Raw genomic sequence first — 16,810 nt, 5'->3', positions numbered from 1 at the left:
ATTCAGCAGTGGACTGAGGGCTTTTATTCGCTTCTAGTATGAGCGCTTGGAGAAGGTCGGCCTTGCAATGGTGATATGTCAGTCATAAGACACCCGGTAGCTATAATGATGCAACTTTGTCTTACCGGCTTGCTTGAATCAGGCTTGGGTCCGATCATTGACTTCCTCTTGTTGATTTCATCTCCTAGTATAGACTGGATCTTGTCGCGTCGAGCCCGGTTATGGCGAAGGATATAAGGGGCAAAAATTCTTTAGAGCAATGTGTGGAATCAGAAGGTGTGTTCGCATAGCCGAGGAAGGGGAATTGCAAGCTTCGGATTACTCACGGACGAAGGAATCCAGGTATTACTCGCAGGATGGTGCGGCACCTCACTACCTCTGGAGTGAAGCTAATGACGGTGTCGATATATTCTCGGTTTCTGCCTGTAATTCATGTGGTCAGCAAATTCAATTCACACAGCAGACAGTAATCTGGAGTCAGGGTTGAAACGGACAGAATTCAGGTCCCACATAAGCGCGATTCACATTGCGAGTGATGATGTCCAAAAGGCTGTAGTAAAGGTTCGGAATTTCTGTCCATTGCGTAGGATATTTCCAAGAGGTGGTGAAGGAGTTTGCAACCTCATCAGCCAAAACTTCAACCTCCCTCCCTCCACTCAGGGTGCTTCGCAGGGCGCCGAGATGAAGGGGACTCTGTGTAAAGCGACGCCCGAGAAGCGTGTATGGCGTAAGATCAAGGTGTTCGAGACCAGATGTAAAGGACACTCTCTCTTCCGGAGCCGAATTATATTGGGGGATGAGCGGGCGAGGAATGACGTAGACAAAGGAAAATGAATCCATCAAAGAGGGCACTCGAAAGATTTGACCCGAAGTATTGTGCTGCCATGGACCGAGTCTGTGTGAGCTTTGGTCACCGGCTTCAAGGAGGTTCACGACTTACCTTTCGATAACCTTCTGCAATTGGCTTATCGCCATGGGCTATAGAGTCATAGACAGCTCTTGCTCGGCCAAGGAGTCCATTTGGAACTCCTACAACCGGAATGCCTTGATCATAAGGGATGTGAAGAAATGATAAAACAAGGATGAAGGCGGATAACAAGCAGATCAATGCTCCTGATACTGCTATTGAGGTCCAGGATGAGTGCGTCTCTAAGAAATAAAGAAAGCCAGAAGCGAGCATATTGACGAACATGAATTTACACCAATGTTCGACGTTATCAAGAGAAGTTCGATGTGTGCAATACTGGTCAAGTTATTGGTTATAAGTTAACTTAAACACCAGGGCATTGTGGAGTAATACAAACCGATGCTCTCAGTGTACATCGGAAATGACGTTTTGTAATACAGACAGTGTAACTCAAACATACTAAAATCCTTGTATTTATCACTACTTACAGCCGTAACTAGTACAATACAGTGTTAACTAGTAGTCTGTTTTTCCCAACACGCTCATCAAAGATCCGATGTATATCAATCAAGCCAAAGGTACAAGGTGTAGCCGTCCACATTCTCACCACTGCTTTTTGTATTCAACTCACGTCAAGGCTCCAGATGCCTAGTAAGGAGACTAGCGAGCAATGCCACCCGATCGTACGTACCACACCCCTCCGAAAGTGAGTCCTAGTAAAGTGGCAATTTTGGCACTATTTTTCACGACATGCCGCCATCTGCTCCAGTACATTGCGTTGTGCGTTCGAACATTGCTATCCCCTGTACAGACGTGCGGGAACTCCTTCGTCGGAACAGGGAACTCCAAGAATTCACATAGGGGGTTCCAGCCTTGAGATGGATGCCACTCTAGAAGCCTGTCCTTTGGGACCACACGACGTACCAATGCATAATGTTCATCATAAAACTCAAGGAATGACGAGGAAGCTGAGGGCTTCCAAGGGGCATTTCCTTTCGACATGACACGCATGATGCGATTGAACAGTGGCCAGTAAGAGGCAGAATGATCCCGATCGAAGAATGAAAGAATGGACCAGGATCTCCAGGATATCACAGTAATGAGAGTATTCTGCATTGACTGCAGCCATGATTCGCAACTGCGGACGGTAAGGATCACTTTGGCTTCAGGATAGGCTGCGAGAAGTTCCTCTACGAAGAAGCAGGCCGGGGTATCAGCGACAGACTAATGAAGTTAGTACATAACTATTCGATCTCCGGATAAGACAACATACGTCGTACTCCCCAAGCATCTGGTCAAAATCCCTCCCCTCGAAAGGTTTGCCAACTCCGTCGAACTTAGCCTTCATAGCCTTCAGCCATAGGTCCATATGCTCAGGCTTGAAAATGATGTCTCGGAAGTGGTATGGCTTCATTCCAAGCTCCTTTTGGGCCACATAAAGCGCTAATTGAGTCAGTGAGTGAGGTATCAAGGCCTGGTCTGGGACTTACAGCTCGTTCCCGTGCGACACAGCCCGAGAACTAGAACCTTCATTGGCCTTGATCGCGGAAGAAGCGATTTGGACTCATCAGGAAATGACATTTTTGAGATGAGGAGAGCGTGCATGCGACAAGGAAGCACGCAATGATATCTTTTCAAACGATTGTTTGGATGTCTGGGTAGGGATGGCAGAGGGAATGATGCCTCAGTATATTGTCAATCTCCGAACACTATTTGCTCACATGTATTCAGGAACACCCAACTTGTCTCCGTACTAGCGTGTACACGTTTATGACTATCTGCGGTAATTCGGTATGTAATTTACGTACTCCGCTTCAGGCCAATAATGCCGCATCTGCCGGGCCCACTTTAGTTGCACTTTGCAGATGTGGAGCTCCCAAGCTCAGCTGAAGCTTGGAGAGCTAGATCGTCTACCCTAATATGGTTAGTGCGGTTAACTAGTACTATGTAGCTGCATGAACTTATGCATGATCCGTAGCATGGGCGGGTCCGACCAATCTTCATCTACGATGAGTCGATGGCGATCCGGAACCACGATCGTCACTGGCATGTCTGCCACTGTCTAGGCATAGTTTGCTAGGTGAACTCATTACGTTAAGATCTTAATGAAACCGGTTTTCTGCCTACAGTATTATCTTATTTTTCCGCCCGCTACAGTAATTTATCTTCAGGGCAACTTTACTCGAGCATACAACAATAGATGACAGGACTTTCTGGTCGCCCCATTTGTATACATATGCCGTCTTGAGTACCTTGGTAACCGGGTTGAGGACCCACAAACATTGTCTGAAAGCAGGCATCAGTACGGATGCTCATATCGAGGACTAGTGTCCTAACTACTACGCCAGCAGCTTGGGTACAAGTGGGTACTGATGCAAATGACATGCTGAAGTGAAACTGACGTGTAGTCCGAAATCTTGGTGACGGTGCATGTGGACCATCCGGTATCGCTGGTGTGATTGCGCATCCATTTCCTGTGCCAGGTGGAGCTGGACGAGATGATGGAAGCTGAAGGGAAAAATGGGGAGCTGAATGTGCTGGGTGTCCGCGTACCTGGGAAATATGGGTGATGATGCCCGTCTGGATGCACAATTGTTTCTGTCGGGTGGAGTTCCACCATGCCATTTGGAAACCCTCTCAATATATTGCCATGCATGACGTGTCTGCCTCCCGTCTTTGGTGGAATCCTAATATGCTTGCGCTGTCTTTGGGCTCCGCTTTAACCATAGGCGCTTGGAAATATCCCAATGTAACAGTAGATGTGAAGGAAAGTAAACGGGTGCTAAAGTGGCATCAGGAACGCTGGCAGGAGGGCTGTGATTGCCAATTCTGACCAGTTGGCGGAGAGTCACCAGTTGGCGCGGACTGACCAGTTGGTGAGGAGTGAAGGTGGAACGTCCCAGGAGCTAGCTAGTAGAGAGGAGTGGTGAACCGGGATCGGAGGAATCTTTTATTGCAGCACCTTATATCTCTTTTTGGGTATACACGCTGTAAGACTGATGTCCACAATTCCGGTGTCACTTTATTGACTTTGTTGACTCGCGGAATCTCTGACCTTAACACTATGAGCTTACAAAAATGTAGAAGGAAAAGCGATAGAAGAACATTCGGCAGGAACAAAAGCAAGTTGATAGATTGCAGCCTAAGGCCCAAGGTAGCACAAATAGGTCAGTAAGGCTTTACACCTGCTAATTTCAGAACCGCATCGGTTAGTACGGGCTTCTCGAATGGCTCACTCCGGTCCTTTGGACACAGTGCGCCGTCTCTGATGGGTTTATCCGTTGCTGGGAAGATGTTTCTTTGTTTCCACTTTGGTTAGCCCTCTTTTCACAGGTAGAAGATAGAACGGAAGCAACTCACCGATGAGGTAAGTGAGTATTGGGCATATAATGCTCGAAGCAGTACTTCTTCATCTTCAAAGCCTCCTCGGTAGCAAACCGCTTAGGCATCATGCAAATATACTGCGCGTGCCGGATTTGATCTCCCTCGGCAAAACAGGAGTGGTGGACCGTTCTAGAATCCCAGAGAGCCAAGTCGCCAGGACCAAGTTCGAGCTTGGTGAACTCGTATCCCCTCTCTTCGAACCATTTTACGTGGTCGTCGTGGAACTTGAAAAATTCTTGGTGCTTATGCTGGTGGTTGTCGGCGTCCTCATTCTTGCGCTTCTCGGCAAAGAATTCGTTGAAGACTTTCGCGGATCCTTTCATCCAAATCAAACCGCCATCTTTAGGACCGCTAGGTGCGAAGTTCAACATCCCCTGAACGCATGTTAATCTGAAAAATAGAATCATTAGCTGTTGTCCATAGACATAGACAGGTTTATTTCATACCCTTTTATGTCGGGGTTATGGTCACAGTGCGGCCATGGGGTCCATTTGACATCCTTTCGGCGTGGTAGATCAATTTTGATTCCGTCAAAAGAGCATAAGAGCTCCTCGGTCTCCCACAGTTTAGCGAAGGCGTCGATGACTCCAGGTTCGGTGCGTGCTTCCCAAACACTCTTCTCATGGGTCACACCGTAGAAATACCTCCTGTCATATCATTAGTATGAACCTCGCAGTCTTTCCGGTCACCAAAGATTTCTTACCCTCCCCTGAAGCTAACAGGCAAATGTTCCGCAGTCCAAGTACTTTCATCCTTTTCGTCAAAGCCAAGCTCAAAATTCTTCAACCACTCTATTTGCTTGTCGGCATAATACTTTGCCCGCTCGGGACTGATGACATTTCTGAGGATAATGCATCCCTCCCTTTGGAACTCATCGCGCCAGTCGCCGTAGTGTTCCTTGGGGGTAAAATCGACTTCAATCTGTTCTTTGACAGCAGTTGTTGTAGACATGACTGTAAAAGGTGACGGTCACGTATGACTGGACTGCTAAGGTATGACGACAAGTGAGGAATTCTCGGGCACCTTCATTGAAATAAATCAACATCCTGCCAGCTGCAAATCAATTCGTAATTACGTAGGGCCCCCCGGGCGAGCTACGTGATGAGCGTCCGTAGGATCAGCACCATGCAGCGCAAAATTAAAATGCTCATTTCCTAATGTGCCTAATGTGATTACTCCTGTTGGCATCAGCGGGGCACGACCGACTCCATGGGTTTTGGGGCTTGGAGAGGTTGGTACTGGTGATTTCTCCCCTATGTGACCTAGCGAGCTGCTGTTGGCATCAGAAACGACATAACATTACCGTATACCGGAATGTATGGTCACTGTTCCCACGCGCGGGGTAGCATCTGCCGCCAAGAGGCACGTGAGAGTGATAAAATACATTGATTAGGACGTGTATTATGGCTGGCAAAAGTCCAGTCGTTTGTATTACGGTAATTTGAAGTATGCACGTATGAGACATGTATGTTTCCAACCTGTAACTGATTCGAACTGTCCTGTGTTTCTCTGTGTTGATCACTCGTTTTACTACGTAGCGCCCTGGTCTCTCCGTACAGAAGGAAAAATCTCCCTCTGTGATCAAACCCAGGTGAATACTAGTATTGTAGGTTAGATTTTTCTAACCCGAAGAAGTGGGGGTCTACGCTACATATTTTGCGCAACACCGAGGTCACACCCCAATCATCCATCTATGAAGCTTCGATTCTACAGTCTCTTTCTATCTGATCCCGGCACCTCTCATCTCTTCCATAATGGGCCCAACACTGCCCGTATCAAAGACGCAAGTGCACGTTGTCATCGGTTCCACTCACCGATTTTCACACCTGGAAAAAGCGAAAGTTATTGGAGCGCATCTCATTAAGCGAGGATACCCTGTCACTATTCTCGCAGGTCCGTCCGTTCGCGATGAGATTGAGTCCATCGGTGCCTTCTTTGCGCCGATGCAAGGCCGTGCTGGTGGGAGCTCTACCAAGCCTGAGTTCAACCAGCCTCCACCTCCATGGGCTAAGGAGATGGAAGTATCAGCTCTCACGAACTTCTTCATTGGCCCCATTCCAGACGAATACAAAAGCGTCCAAGATGTGTTGAAGGCATTGCAACAAGAAGGCCAGACGAATGTTATCTACATGGATGACATCATTTGCGGCGCTATGCTGCCGGTCTACCTCGGTGCTCCCGGTGCCATCAAGCCCAACGGAGTAATCAAAATTGGAACCACGCCTATTCCACATGAGACCGCGGATACTGCCACGTGGACCATGGGCATTCCTCCCCAGTCGGCACACCCAGCCAGCGTTGGGGAAATGTGGGAAACAAAGAAAGACATCTACAGATCAGAAGAAATCCAACAGCACTTCGTGAATGTTCTTCGTGAAATGGGAGTACCTGCTGATAAGCTTCGCTCATTGCCACGCTTTATGCATAGCCAAGGGACTTGCTGTGATGCCTATCTTGCTCTGTCCATCCCAGAGTTTGAGTACCCTCGGAGCGATGCCCCGGAATCGATCCATTTTGTTGGCGCTCTTCCTACCGTAGGAAACGTTCCTTCATCCCTTCCTGAATGGTGGGACGAGGTTATCCACGCGCAAGGCAGCGACAGGAAGCCGATTGTGGTTGTCAGTCAAGGGGCTGTCAACAACGACCCGACAGACCTGATTCTGCCCACCATTGAAGCTCTCAAGGATGAGGATGTCACCGTTATTGCTACCTTGGTTAGGGGGCCGAAGATAACGGCTGACCTGCCGAGCAACGTCAAGTTGGCAGATTTCATCCCTTTCGATACACTGCTTCAGTACACGGATGTTTTGGTATCCAATGGAGGCTACGGAACTGTTCAGATGGCTCTTTCTCTTGCAGTGCCAATGGTCCTTGCCGGTGTCTATTTGGACAAGTACTATACCAATTCCCGGGCTGCTGCGATGGGGGCAGCCATTAATCTTGGATGTGAAAGAGTAGAGCCTGGCGTCGTCAAGAAGGCAGTTTGCTCTATTTTGTCCGACCAGAAGAGAAAAGAGCAGTGTCTGGGAATCAAGGGGAGATATGCCGAGTATAACGCATTAGACCAGATCGTTGCTTTTGTTGATGAGCTAGCTCAGAAGTAAGCAATTGGGATACGCAAGTGGAATTGATAACATTCATTAAGTCCTGATATAGATTTCATCGCTTTTCCAGCCCCAAGCATGTATTAGAAATTATGTCTAGTCTGAACTCTGATCGTATATAACCTTCTCTACCGCGGCCTTCTCGCCACTGTTTTCCACAAGAGTCTTGAAGAACCCGCTCTCGATCTCCATCAATTCTCGCGGAGTCCCAGATTCCACCGCACGTCCAGCATCCATGACCAAGATACGATCGAAATCCGCAATTGTGCTTAATCGATGCGCGATCACCAACAACGATGAATCATTGCGTCCAAATTCAGTGCGGATTGACTCCTGAATCAGGCCGTCGGTTTCCATGTCCACCGCCGAGGTAGCTTCGTCCAAAATCATGATCTTAGGCTGCGACACGATGGCACGTGCAAGACAGAGCAACTGTCGTTGGCCTTGTGACAAGTTCATCCCCCCGTCAGATATTGGGGACTCCAGGGAGGAGAACATGTTAGTCTTGCCGGCATCCATATCAAGAAGCCAGGATGAGTTAACGGAGCTGGCCGGCGTAGAGATAGAGGGAAGCGTTGCAGTGTCATCAAATGATAGTAAGTGCACACGCTCAAGGGCATTGTACAGCTCCAAATCCGTATGCTCGTCGAAAGGGTCTAGGTTGGACCGTAGAGTGCCAGAAAATAGCACCGGGTCCTGCGGTATAACAGCCAGACGGCTGCGTAGAGCATGTAGATTGAGTTTTGTGATATCCAACCCACCAATATAGATGTGGCCCTGTCGCGGCTTCAAGAATTGGAACAACGCCAGCGCTAAAGACGATTTCCCTGCGCCTGTACGACCCACAACGCCCACACGCTGGTTCATCTCCACAGTAAAGCTGAGGCCATTGAGCACAGGTGGCAGCTCCGGTGCGTAGCCTACTACAAGATCCTGAACCTCAATGCGGCCATGGGTTGGCCACGCCGCCGGGGGTTGTAGGCCGGCCTGGTCCTCTGTCTCGAGACTGGCGTACTCTAGCACACGCTCGGTCGCATTCATGTCCATTTCCAAAGTTGCATAAGAGCGTATAGCTAGGGAGACAGCGAAGTTGAACTGCAGGGCAAAGCTCATGACAAAGCCAGCCATAGAGGCGGAGATGGTGGGCATGTAAACGACCAGCGCAGCCGTGGTGGTTGTAAATACGGCACCCGCAAATGTCATGCGAAGACCTAGCCAACGGTTGAAGAGCCATGCATACCAGGACGCTCGGGCGTGGCGGTCGATTCGCGCATGCATACCGTCGATGTACACATCAGTCTTGCCGAACGCGCGAATGGTGAGAAGCCCGCTCAGACTTGAGCCAAAATGCTCTAACACGGGACTTTTCGCAATGCTCTCAAGGCGCTTGATTTCACGCGCACCCACTAGGAATGTGGAGGAGAGTTGCAGGCAGCAGACCAGTAGTACACTGGCAAGCACTAGGAGCCATGGAGATACCATCACGGCGGCGATCAAGATCCCCGCGATTTGTGAGGCCCTAACCACTAAAGTGGACAGTGTGGTACCAAGCTTCGAGTCCAGGACGTACATGTCCGAGGTAAAACGGTTCAGGATGCGCCCCATTGGCACTGTGTCAAGCCATCGAAGGGGTGCACGCAGCACTGGAGTTAGGACGTCGTTGAATAGTTGACGACAAGAGGCAATGGTGGCGACCACTGCAGCTAGGTATCGCACTGTCCCGAACACGCAGGCGGCAATGGAGATAGCCACATAGAGACCCAGGAAATATTGCAGGCTGCTGTCGATTTGCACTGATATGACTTTGGTTGAGACACTGTAACCCATGATTGATTCAGGATGCGTATGATGAACATGGGAATTGGGCGAGTTCGTCCAGACGTTAAGCCACCAGGACTACAACACTAGCCGTTAGCCGTTATCAAGAGGGAAGATACCATGAAAAAACTTACTCGGCCAATCATCAGTGCCATGTACAAAGCATATCCAAGCAGAGCGAGTGCCCACAGCCACACCCGATTTCCACGTGCGATATATGCTGCGTATACAGACAGGGAAATGGCTCCCGTCTTGCGCTTCTCCTCCGATGTGAATGTGCGCGGAGCATTTCCTGCGGCATTTGTGTCGTTGGAATTCGCCGTTTGTTCCGTAGCGCTGGAAGGTCCTTCTTCATGTCGCGGAATATCTTCTACTGACACCTCTTGGCCTTTGCCATCATGTGTCTCTGTCACGCTTGTCTCATTCAGAAGATCAGTCAGGCTTCCCCGGTTGATCAAGTCTTTGGCTGATCCTGCATCTTTCATGGTTCCGTTGTCAAGTACAATGCAATAGTCTGTAGAAGGCAAGCATAGTCCCACATGATGAGTGACCAGGATCCTCGTGCGATTCTGACCCAAAGGCCCAGTAAGTCCATGTTCGTAGACATGGCGTCCGGTGTAGGCATCGAGGGCGCTAAAGATGTCGTCCATGACCAGAATTCCGGCCCGCGAGTATAGCGCACGTGCGAATGAGATTCGCCATCGTTGACCCCCGCTCAGATTAACACCATTGGCTCCAATATCGGTCAACTCGCCATCGGGGAACATACTGAGGTCCCGATCCAGTCCTGACGCGAAAAGTACTTGGCGGTATCGTGTCCCGTCGAACGGTAACCTAAACAGAATATTCTGCTTGACTGTCGCATTTTCAATCCAGGGATTTTGTGCCACGTACGCAACAGCCGTATCGATGATCCAGTTGGTGGGTGTGGCCTGATCGTCGTACCGCTCATCAAGCGAGGGTGCACGCGGCACCTTGATGGACCCGCCCACCACATCGCACTCACCGAGTATAGAGGCTAAGAGGAGACTCTTGCCAGTCCCGGTCTTTCCAGAAATCACGCTCAGAGCTTTAGGGGGAAAGCGCAATGTCAAATTGGACAAAACAAAGCGATGCTCGCTATCCGACGGTTCAGGTCCATCTGCCGCGCCGTCGCTCGGCCACGTGATCGCTGCATCCTCAAACGAAATCTGATCCACATCTGTCGTATGGATCTCTTTCTCAGGAGACGTGATATATGCATTTATGCGATCTATGCTGACCTTGGCCTCCAGCCCACGTGCGAGCATCTCTGGCAAGGACGACAGCGAGCTCTCCAAGGATACAAAAACGGACATGGAAGTAAAGGCAATGGACGGAGTCAGTTCACCATGGATTAGCGCATACACTGAGAGCGAAGCGGCCGAAAGCATAACTGGGACCGAGATCCAGATGAACACCAGGACACTGTTGTACAGCGACGTCTTCCATAACACGGCTAGCTCTGCATTGCGCTTCTCAGTAATGCGGTCCTGCCATTGTTGTTCCATGGCGGAAAATTTGATCTGTCGGATGCCTCGCAACACCTCGGTCAGCAACTTCGTGCGCCTGTCCGTCGCCTTCATGAGCTCCTCTTGCGCGTCTGAGTACCGTCTCGTGACGTAGGCATTAACCGGCATCATCAGCCCAGCCACGGTAATTCCCGCCAGCAGGCTGCGCCATCCAATCAAGCTGACCAAGAAAGCCGATGAAATTACCAGTTGCGCGACGGAAATCAGGATTTGATGATTAAACATGGCGAAATCTGACACGCGCTTGGCATCTACGGCAGCCAGGTTGATCGTATTCCGGCCGCAGTCTTTCTGCTCTTCGGGGCCCTCCACCCCTGCGGATTGCTTAGCGGTTGTAGTGTGCTTCACGTCTTTGCATATCATTGCTTTCGCAAACACAGTGGCTGTCAACTCCTGGTACACAGGAACTGCCAGTTTCGAGTATGTGATCCACCAGAGCCACGAGTCAACACCGGATCCAAACAACAAGAGCAATCCTAGCGCGGCTACCCACAGCCACGACTGGATCTCGTCCCATGAAGCTGCTGACCGATTTTCCAATGATTTCAGAATACCATAGAGTGCGACCTGTGGGCCAAAACTCAACACGCACTGACATAAACCAAGCACATACTGCTGCAGGAGCGACGGCCAATGCGCCAATAGGATGGCTTTCCAGAGACTTTTCCCTCCCTGTACTTGTTCAAAGCGCGTGTGCAGGTTCTCTGCACGCCCGGAGGACCGTAGGTGGGGAAGATTGTCAATTTCCATATCACACCTATTCCGCCGGGTATATTCCAGCAACTCATTCACCCAGCTGTACGTGAAGCGACTCAAGAGACTGCCGGAGAACTCTTGGTCCACTACTTGGCCATTATGGTAGACGTCAGGGCGACGGGGGATCAAGAGGCAGCACACACTTCGCAAGAGTCCCGCTGTGATCTGCGCAAGAAGGAGCCAAGTCGTAGGACTTTCCAACTGGGCGTAGTTTGTCCAACCTGGCAGAGATCCGAAAGCGTAGAGTTCGATGCCGGGAAGCGTACCGGTGAGATTGCTTGTCCAGAAAGCGTAGATGGCAAGATTGTACCGGTCCACGGAGGATGGCACAGCGAAAAAAGCGACCGTTTCGAGGCAGAGTACGAACTATGCAATCGTCAGTACCAACGAACTACAAAATCCCAATAAGAATGATGAACCTTACCGAGTTGAGGCCCAGTAGCCAGAATGGGACAAGCAATGGACTCCGTGACGGGATCAACGTGATGATAGCCAGAGACAGCGCGCAACCAACCCATATAGCTGATAGCAGAGCCAGAATCAGCCGCTGCCATTTATCCGAAAACGCCTTGGTAGATGCTTCAGTTGCCCTCCCATCTTCGTCTTCATATAGTGCATTATTCGTTGGCGATCCACTGAGCCATGATTCTGACTTCCCCGTCAATCTTCGGGCAATGATGGATATGGAATACCAACCACTTGAGGCGAAGACTATGACGCTCACTGCAAGCGTCGCAGTCGACGCAACCTCAAGCTGGAAGTTCATTTTCCATACAGAGGGAACACCTTTTCGAAATGGAAGGACTGGTCAACGAAGCATGTGTCGGATTCCGACTTTCGTAGGTTTAGGTTAAAGGAGTGCGAGAGCGTTTGTCCACGTGTGGATCCAGACTTTACATATGGGTACGAGACTACTGTAGGTAAGGGGGGTGCTTGCCCGATCGTCATTATGTATCAGAGATCCATGCTGAACACGTCTTCTCATCACATTCTAAATACCATAGAAAATACCGTAGATGTGCCCCGTATGCTTGTTGCTTCGCACAGACGAGATTCCTGTGTATCATGTTATTTGTCATGGTTCAGCTGTCCTCCGTTACTCCGTACATACATGTAAGGTCCAATCTGATCTACTGAGGGCAACTAGTGTAATATTGGGTGGGCCACGCAGCCCCTGGACCCGACACTATGGATCTCAGGCCTAGTAAGTGGGGCTAGTGGCGAACCTAGTGGGCTTCAGTCCGAACTCTTCCAAGGTTGGGAACTAAACCCTAAAAGGCTAAAACTGACGTATCGCCGGAGCTGAACAGATTTTAGTTCGTCTCGTATCAATGTTCGATCTAGATTCTTCTTTTGAGTGATTGTGATTTATCTCCCTGCTTGCCTGTGGGTATGCATTTCGTGTAGGAGATCCTCGTGACACAGGGCACCTCCACTCTCCCAGTCCTTCAAGTGATTTTGTCGAATGTGTCGCGACTCACTCGCGAGGCCCAGCTCCAAGCTGACAACTGTTTGTTCGCAATGCGTCCTACAGTCCTACTCCTTCGCATCCTCGTCGTCGGTAGCCACCCCAGAGAGCTATTCCTCACTGTCTCCAGTCGCCTGCCTGTGGTCATACCCCTTTCGGGTTGCCTGTCTCACTGCCCTCTGAATACAAGAAGGTCAGATTTCTGTCACAATATTCATAAGAGAGTTATGAACCTGTGACACACTTCGTTGCCTGCAGTTGCCTCAGGCATCAGGAGAAAGCAAATCATGCAAATTCTCTCCGGAGCACTGGTCCCTGGGGTACCATTACGAAGGCGTCATAATGAAGCTCCATAGGATTCTCGCGTGAAAAGCACTTGAAGGAAGTAAATGCATTATGCATTTAAGTAACCCTAAATGCGCTGGAGAGGAGGAGAGAAAAGGAGAAGGAAGAACTAGCTATCTGTGGGGGAATAGCGGTCAGGTGACAGTCAGGTCACGTGAGTGCTGACTTCACCCTGACAGGCTGACAACCTCCAACTTAGTCTTTAACTATCAGCTTCGCGAACCTTTACAGAGTAGTCACTTTGTCTGTCTCTCACTTACTACGATCGTCTTAACAGTATGCCACCCCGCAAGCTACGCTCGAAACCATGGGACCAGTGGAATCGACTCGTGGTCAACTCCAAGACCCCGAAAACGACAAAGCTGAAGTACACAACTTCAGACTTGGCTCCACTGAATATTAAGCTAGTCTCCGACAAGGATACAGATGATGCCTCCTGGTTTGAGCCATGGGATAAACTCGACAAGCTCACGCTGGCAGAGCCTCAATCACTTAACAAGCTACTGACGCTCGATCTAGAGGCGGTTGAAAATCTTGACATGCTCAAACGTCACCAACAACGTAAGTCCTTTTGCATTGATCTATGGTATGCTATTGATGCCCGCACTTCTAATTACTCGGACCGTGCCGATCTTCCGCGTACAGATCCCGGGGTGTCGCTAAGTATGATTAGGCCCTGGTTACCGATTAAGTATGTGCCTCCCTTCCCGGTTCAAATGCCTTCGCTAAAATCCACTAATTCAGCGGGGAAAATGAGTTTTACAAGGTTGATCAATTTTTCACACCCGGTCACCCATTTATCTGGGGATGGTACGTGCTGAGCCTAGAAGAAATGTGCGTTCGAGATCGCGACTTCCAGGAAACACTCTATCCCCATCTACAGATGGCCATTTTCAGTTTCGACTGCCCTGACGAGGATAACATACTCGCGAGCGAGCTTTCGGCGTTAGTGCAGATTATTGGCATTCGGTCCCGTCAGCCTGCCTTCTCGGATTCTCCCAACATCGCTGCGTTATTGATCTTTTTTTTTGGCGCTCGTCAAGTACGCGTTATTCAAGCCTCCTATTCCAAAGGAACAGGTGACGATGGAGGGAATGGGGAGAAAGAGGGGGAGCCTAAGCTCACGGTGACGCTGCAGAAGGCAATAGATCTCGCCGGTAACAACCAAATCGAGAATGAGGAACGTATGGACGAGATCATTCGATGGAGGGCGTGCAACCCTAGTTTCTAAAGGGCGGAAAGACCTAATTTATGGTCTTTTTAAGTAATCTCTGCGTCTGTCGGTAGTTAATTGAGAGACTTGCTATCACCTAAGTTCTGTATCTTGTGTAAGAATATAATAATAAGTTCTGTATCTTGCAGCAGAATCTTACTCTTCAAAAAATTGATCCAGTGCGCTCCTTTCATGTGTTGCGCTGTCAACAAAAGGACTAAAAAGCACACATCGCTATCAGGTTTCACTGGCTTCGAGAAGAGATAGCCACTGGATCTATGGCTGTTATCAAAATTCCTACCCAAGAGATGGCTGTAGATGGCATGACGATGCCCGGAAGCCGCTGCCGAAGGTAATGTTTAAGCGGTGGATCTCGCAGGTTGGAGACTTAGCGTTTACCGGAAGCATTGAGATTGGGGTGATCCATAATTCCATATTGATACCCATGTTACCCACAAAGGAGAGAGAGTATTTGAACTGTTGAGATCATGCCCGAGATGTGGTTGGTCGTAGCCTCGTAGGTGCCCGGGGTGTCCATTTGGTCATATGACCACTGCTCTCTCGCATAGGTATATATAGACCGCTTCTCACCCAGTCAGTTCTTCTCCCTTTCATCCATCTTCTCCTCTTCCCTTCATCATCTTCTTCATCTCTCATAGCGCTCATCATGATCCATGGATTTCTCGTTTCGCTTTCGCTTCCATCAAAAAGGGTGTCATCACCCAGCGCTTTTCTAAGCCTCCTGCACAAGGATGATAAGGGTGAGTCAGTGGATTTGAATTAATCCAATTTTCTTTTTGCAGATGGAGTGGGGACAATTTCAATTTAGCTGTTGAAAAGTTGTTGAATTCCAAACTCCTGAGCTGTCTGTGTCAATACGATCCGATCCCTTCAGAAATGCTGACATTAATCATTGAGCCTAGATCATCTTCCCTCATAATGGCTTCCATCTATGACCGTCCTCGTCTCCCCGAAGTGAAGGCTGCCCCCGAAGCCGCCGTGAATGCTCGTGGATCTGCATACTACCGGAAGAACGCTGTCTTCTTCTATTTTGAAGCCGACAACACCGGGGCCAAAGAGGATGTGACAACGCTTTGCAATTGCTTTGAGGATGTATTCGCCATACAGCCAACGGTAGTGGCACAGTGGCACTCGAGGCAGCAGATAAAGTGCCCGGGTTTACTCTAATGGGGATACTTACCTCCACTCTCGAAAGTATGGATCCGAGCAGGAACCCGCTACCGTCCCTGCTGGTCTTTGCATACGTCGGGCATGGCACAATTGACACCACCACGGGCAAGCTGAAGCTTGTTGCTGGCGGAACCCGGCAGAACATCCAGTGGCCCCTCATCCACAATTTCTTCGTCGTCCCCAACTACGTCACCGCCAATGTCGATTGCCTCAGCATTTTAGATTGCTGCTACCCAGGAGCGACCCGCCAAACAACTGAAAGGGCATACCAGGTTCTTTCTACATGCGGCGCCGATAAGATAAATCGGTCGCGATCTGGCGGCGGGGCGTCGTTTTCACGACGTTTCTACCGTGCCGCCTGTGATCTGAAGGCGAACGAGAAACCCTTTGCCACGCTTGAAGATCTCGTCGCGGAGATCAACCGTGAGAAGCCCAGTGGGAGCCCAGATGCCTGGCTCACCTACCATGGAGGAACCCAGCTAATTGCAATCCCATTCAAGGGCACTTCTTCTGCATCTGTGCAACAAGCACTGCAGAATCTGAGCCTGCCGAGCCCGGCGGCCACCACGGAAAGCACTCTGGTCGAACTCTCGATTGCTGGGTCTCCTGCGCAGATTCTACAGGAGTTCCAAGACGTTAGGGCGTCGTTGCCTGCCCAATTCCGTGTTGAGATCGTTGACGCATATGAATCCACAACAGTCATTTTCCTACTGCGCATGTCCCAACCGACACATTTGCGGTTGTCGTCTACGCTTGACTTTCGATGGATTAGAAAGATTCACGGGCCATCATTGATTAGGCCAGCAAAGTACTTTTGAAGATTAACTGAGAATTGAATGACCTCAATGAAACTAGCGATTTATAGCTTCCCAGCCTGTTCTTATGGTCAAAGAGAATATCCGCCCTAGCCCCCAAAAGGGGATACGAGCCCCATTATAGTTTTCCCTTTGGGCCTTCCTCCCGTTGAGACTGTATTTACTAGCTGAATACTTCCTCCGTGTGTCTTGTGGCATTATTGCAGGGGGGGCTATCTCCACATTACAGATGCTTGGTGCGCTTAAGGGGGTCGGATAC

At 49.7% G+C, this 16,810-nt stretch overlaps 7 protein-coding genes across 7 annotated transcripts; 3 read left to right on the top strand and 4 right to left on the bottom strand.

Moving 5' to 3' along the window:
* Window positions 1–477: 477 nt before the first annotated feature.
* N7515_000703 (Ent-kaurene oxidase 7) lies at window positions 478–975 on the bottom strand (the record flags this gene model as incomplete). Its single annotated transcript, XM_056661447.1, has 2 exons — window positions 478–895; window positions 941–975. The coding sequence occupies 2 exons, from the start codon at window positions 973–975 to the stop codon at window positions 478–480; spliced, it is 453 nt and encodes a 150-aa protein (XP_056526613.1).
* A 592-nt stretch (window positions 976–1,567) lies between these two features.
* On the bottom strand, window positions 1,568–2,440 carry N7515_000702 (sulfotransferase family protein; the record flags this gene model as incomplete). The annotated part of the gene is made up of 3 exons (XM_056661446.1): window positions 1,568–2,131; window positions 2,181–2,350; window positions 2,398–2,440. 3 exons carry the CDS (start codon window positions 2,438–2,440, stop codon window positions 1,568–1,570), a joined length of 777 nt encoding a protein of 258 aa, XP_056526612.1.
* A 1,635-nt stretch (window positions 2,441–4,075) lies between these two features.
* N7515_000701 (uncharacterized protein) lies at window positions 4,076–5,242 on the bottom strand (the record flags this gene model as incomplete). Its single annotated transcript, XM_056661445.1, has 4 exons — window positions 4,076–4,205; window positions 4,268–4,681; window positions 4,738–4,938; window positions 4,995–5,242. The coding sequence occupies 4 exons, from the start codon at window positions 5,240–5,242 to the stop codon at window positions 4,076–4,078; spliced, it is 993 nt and encodes a 330-aa protein (XP_056526611.1).
* An 803-nt stretch (window positions 5,243–6,045) lies between these two features.
* Window positions 6,046–7,395, top strand: N7515_000700 (UDP-Glycosyltransferase/glycogen phosphorylase; the record flags this gene model as incomplete). The annotated part of the gene is made up of 1 exon (XM_056661444.1): window positions 6,046–7,395. One exon carries the CDS (start codon window positions 6,046–6,048, stop codon window positions 7,393–7,395), a length of 1,350 nt encoding a protein of 449 aa, XP_056526610.1.
* Window positions 7,396–7,491: 96 nt separating this feature from the next.
* N7515_000699 (uncharacterized protein) lies at window positions 7,492–12,285 on the bottom strand (the record flags this gene model as incomplete). Its single annotated transcript, XM_056661443.1, has 3 exons — window positions 7,492–9,291; window positions 9,348–11,885; window positions 11,944–12,285. The coding sequence occupies 3 exons, from the start codon at window positions 12,283–12,285 to the stop codon at window positions 7,492–7,494; spliced, it is 4,680 nt and encodes a 1,559-aa protein (XP_056526609.1).
* A 1,325-nt stretch (window positions 12,286–13,610) lies between these two features.
* Window positions 13,611–14,563, top strand: N7515_000698 (uncharacterized protein; the record flags this gene model as incomplete). Its single annotated transcript, XM_056661442.1, has 2 exons — window positions 13,611–14,023; window positions 14,077–14,563. The coding sequence occupies 2 exons, from the start codon at window positions 13,611–13,613 to the stop codon at window positions 14,561–14,563; spliced, it is 900 nt and encodes a 299-aa protein (XP_056526608.1).
* Window positions 14,564–15,484: 921 nt separating this feature from the next.
* N7515_000697 (uncharacterized protein) lies at window positions 15,485–16,554 on the top strand (the record flags this gene model as incomplete). The annotated part of the gene is made up of 2 exons (XM_056661441.1): window positions 15,485–15,714; window positions 15,762–16,554. 2 exons carry the CDS (start codon window positions 15,485–15,487, stop codon window positions 16,552–16,554), a joined length of 1,023 nt encoding a protein of 340 aa, XP_056526607.1.
* Between the last annotated feature and the right edge of the window lie 256 nt (window positions 16,555–16,810).

This window comes from Penicillium bovifimosum (genome assembly GCF_028826915.1).
Source record: "Penicillium bovifimosum strain IBT 22155 chromosome Unknown utg000001l_segment0_segment0, whole genome shotgun sequence".
Taxonomy (NCBI): Eukaryota; Fungi; Ascomycota; class Eurotiomycetes; order Eurotiales; family Aspergillaceae; genus Penicillium; species Penicillium bovifimosum.
This window is presented reverse-complemented; position numbering and strand designations above follow the sequence as displayed.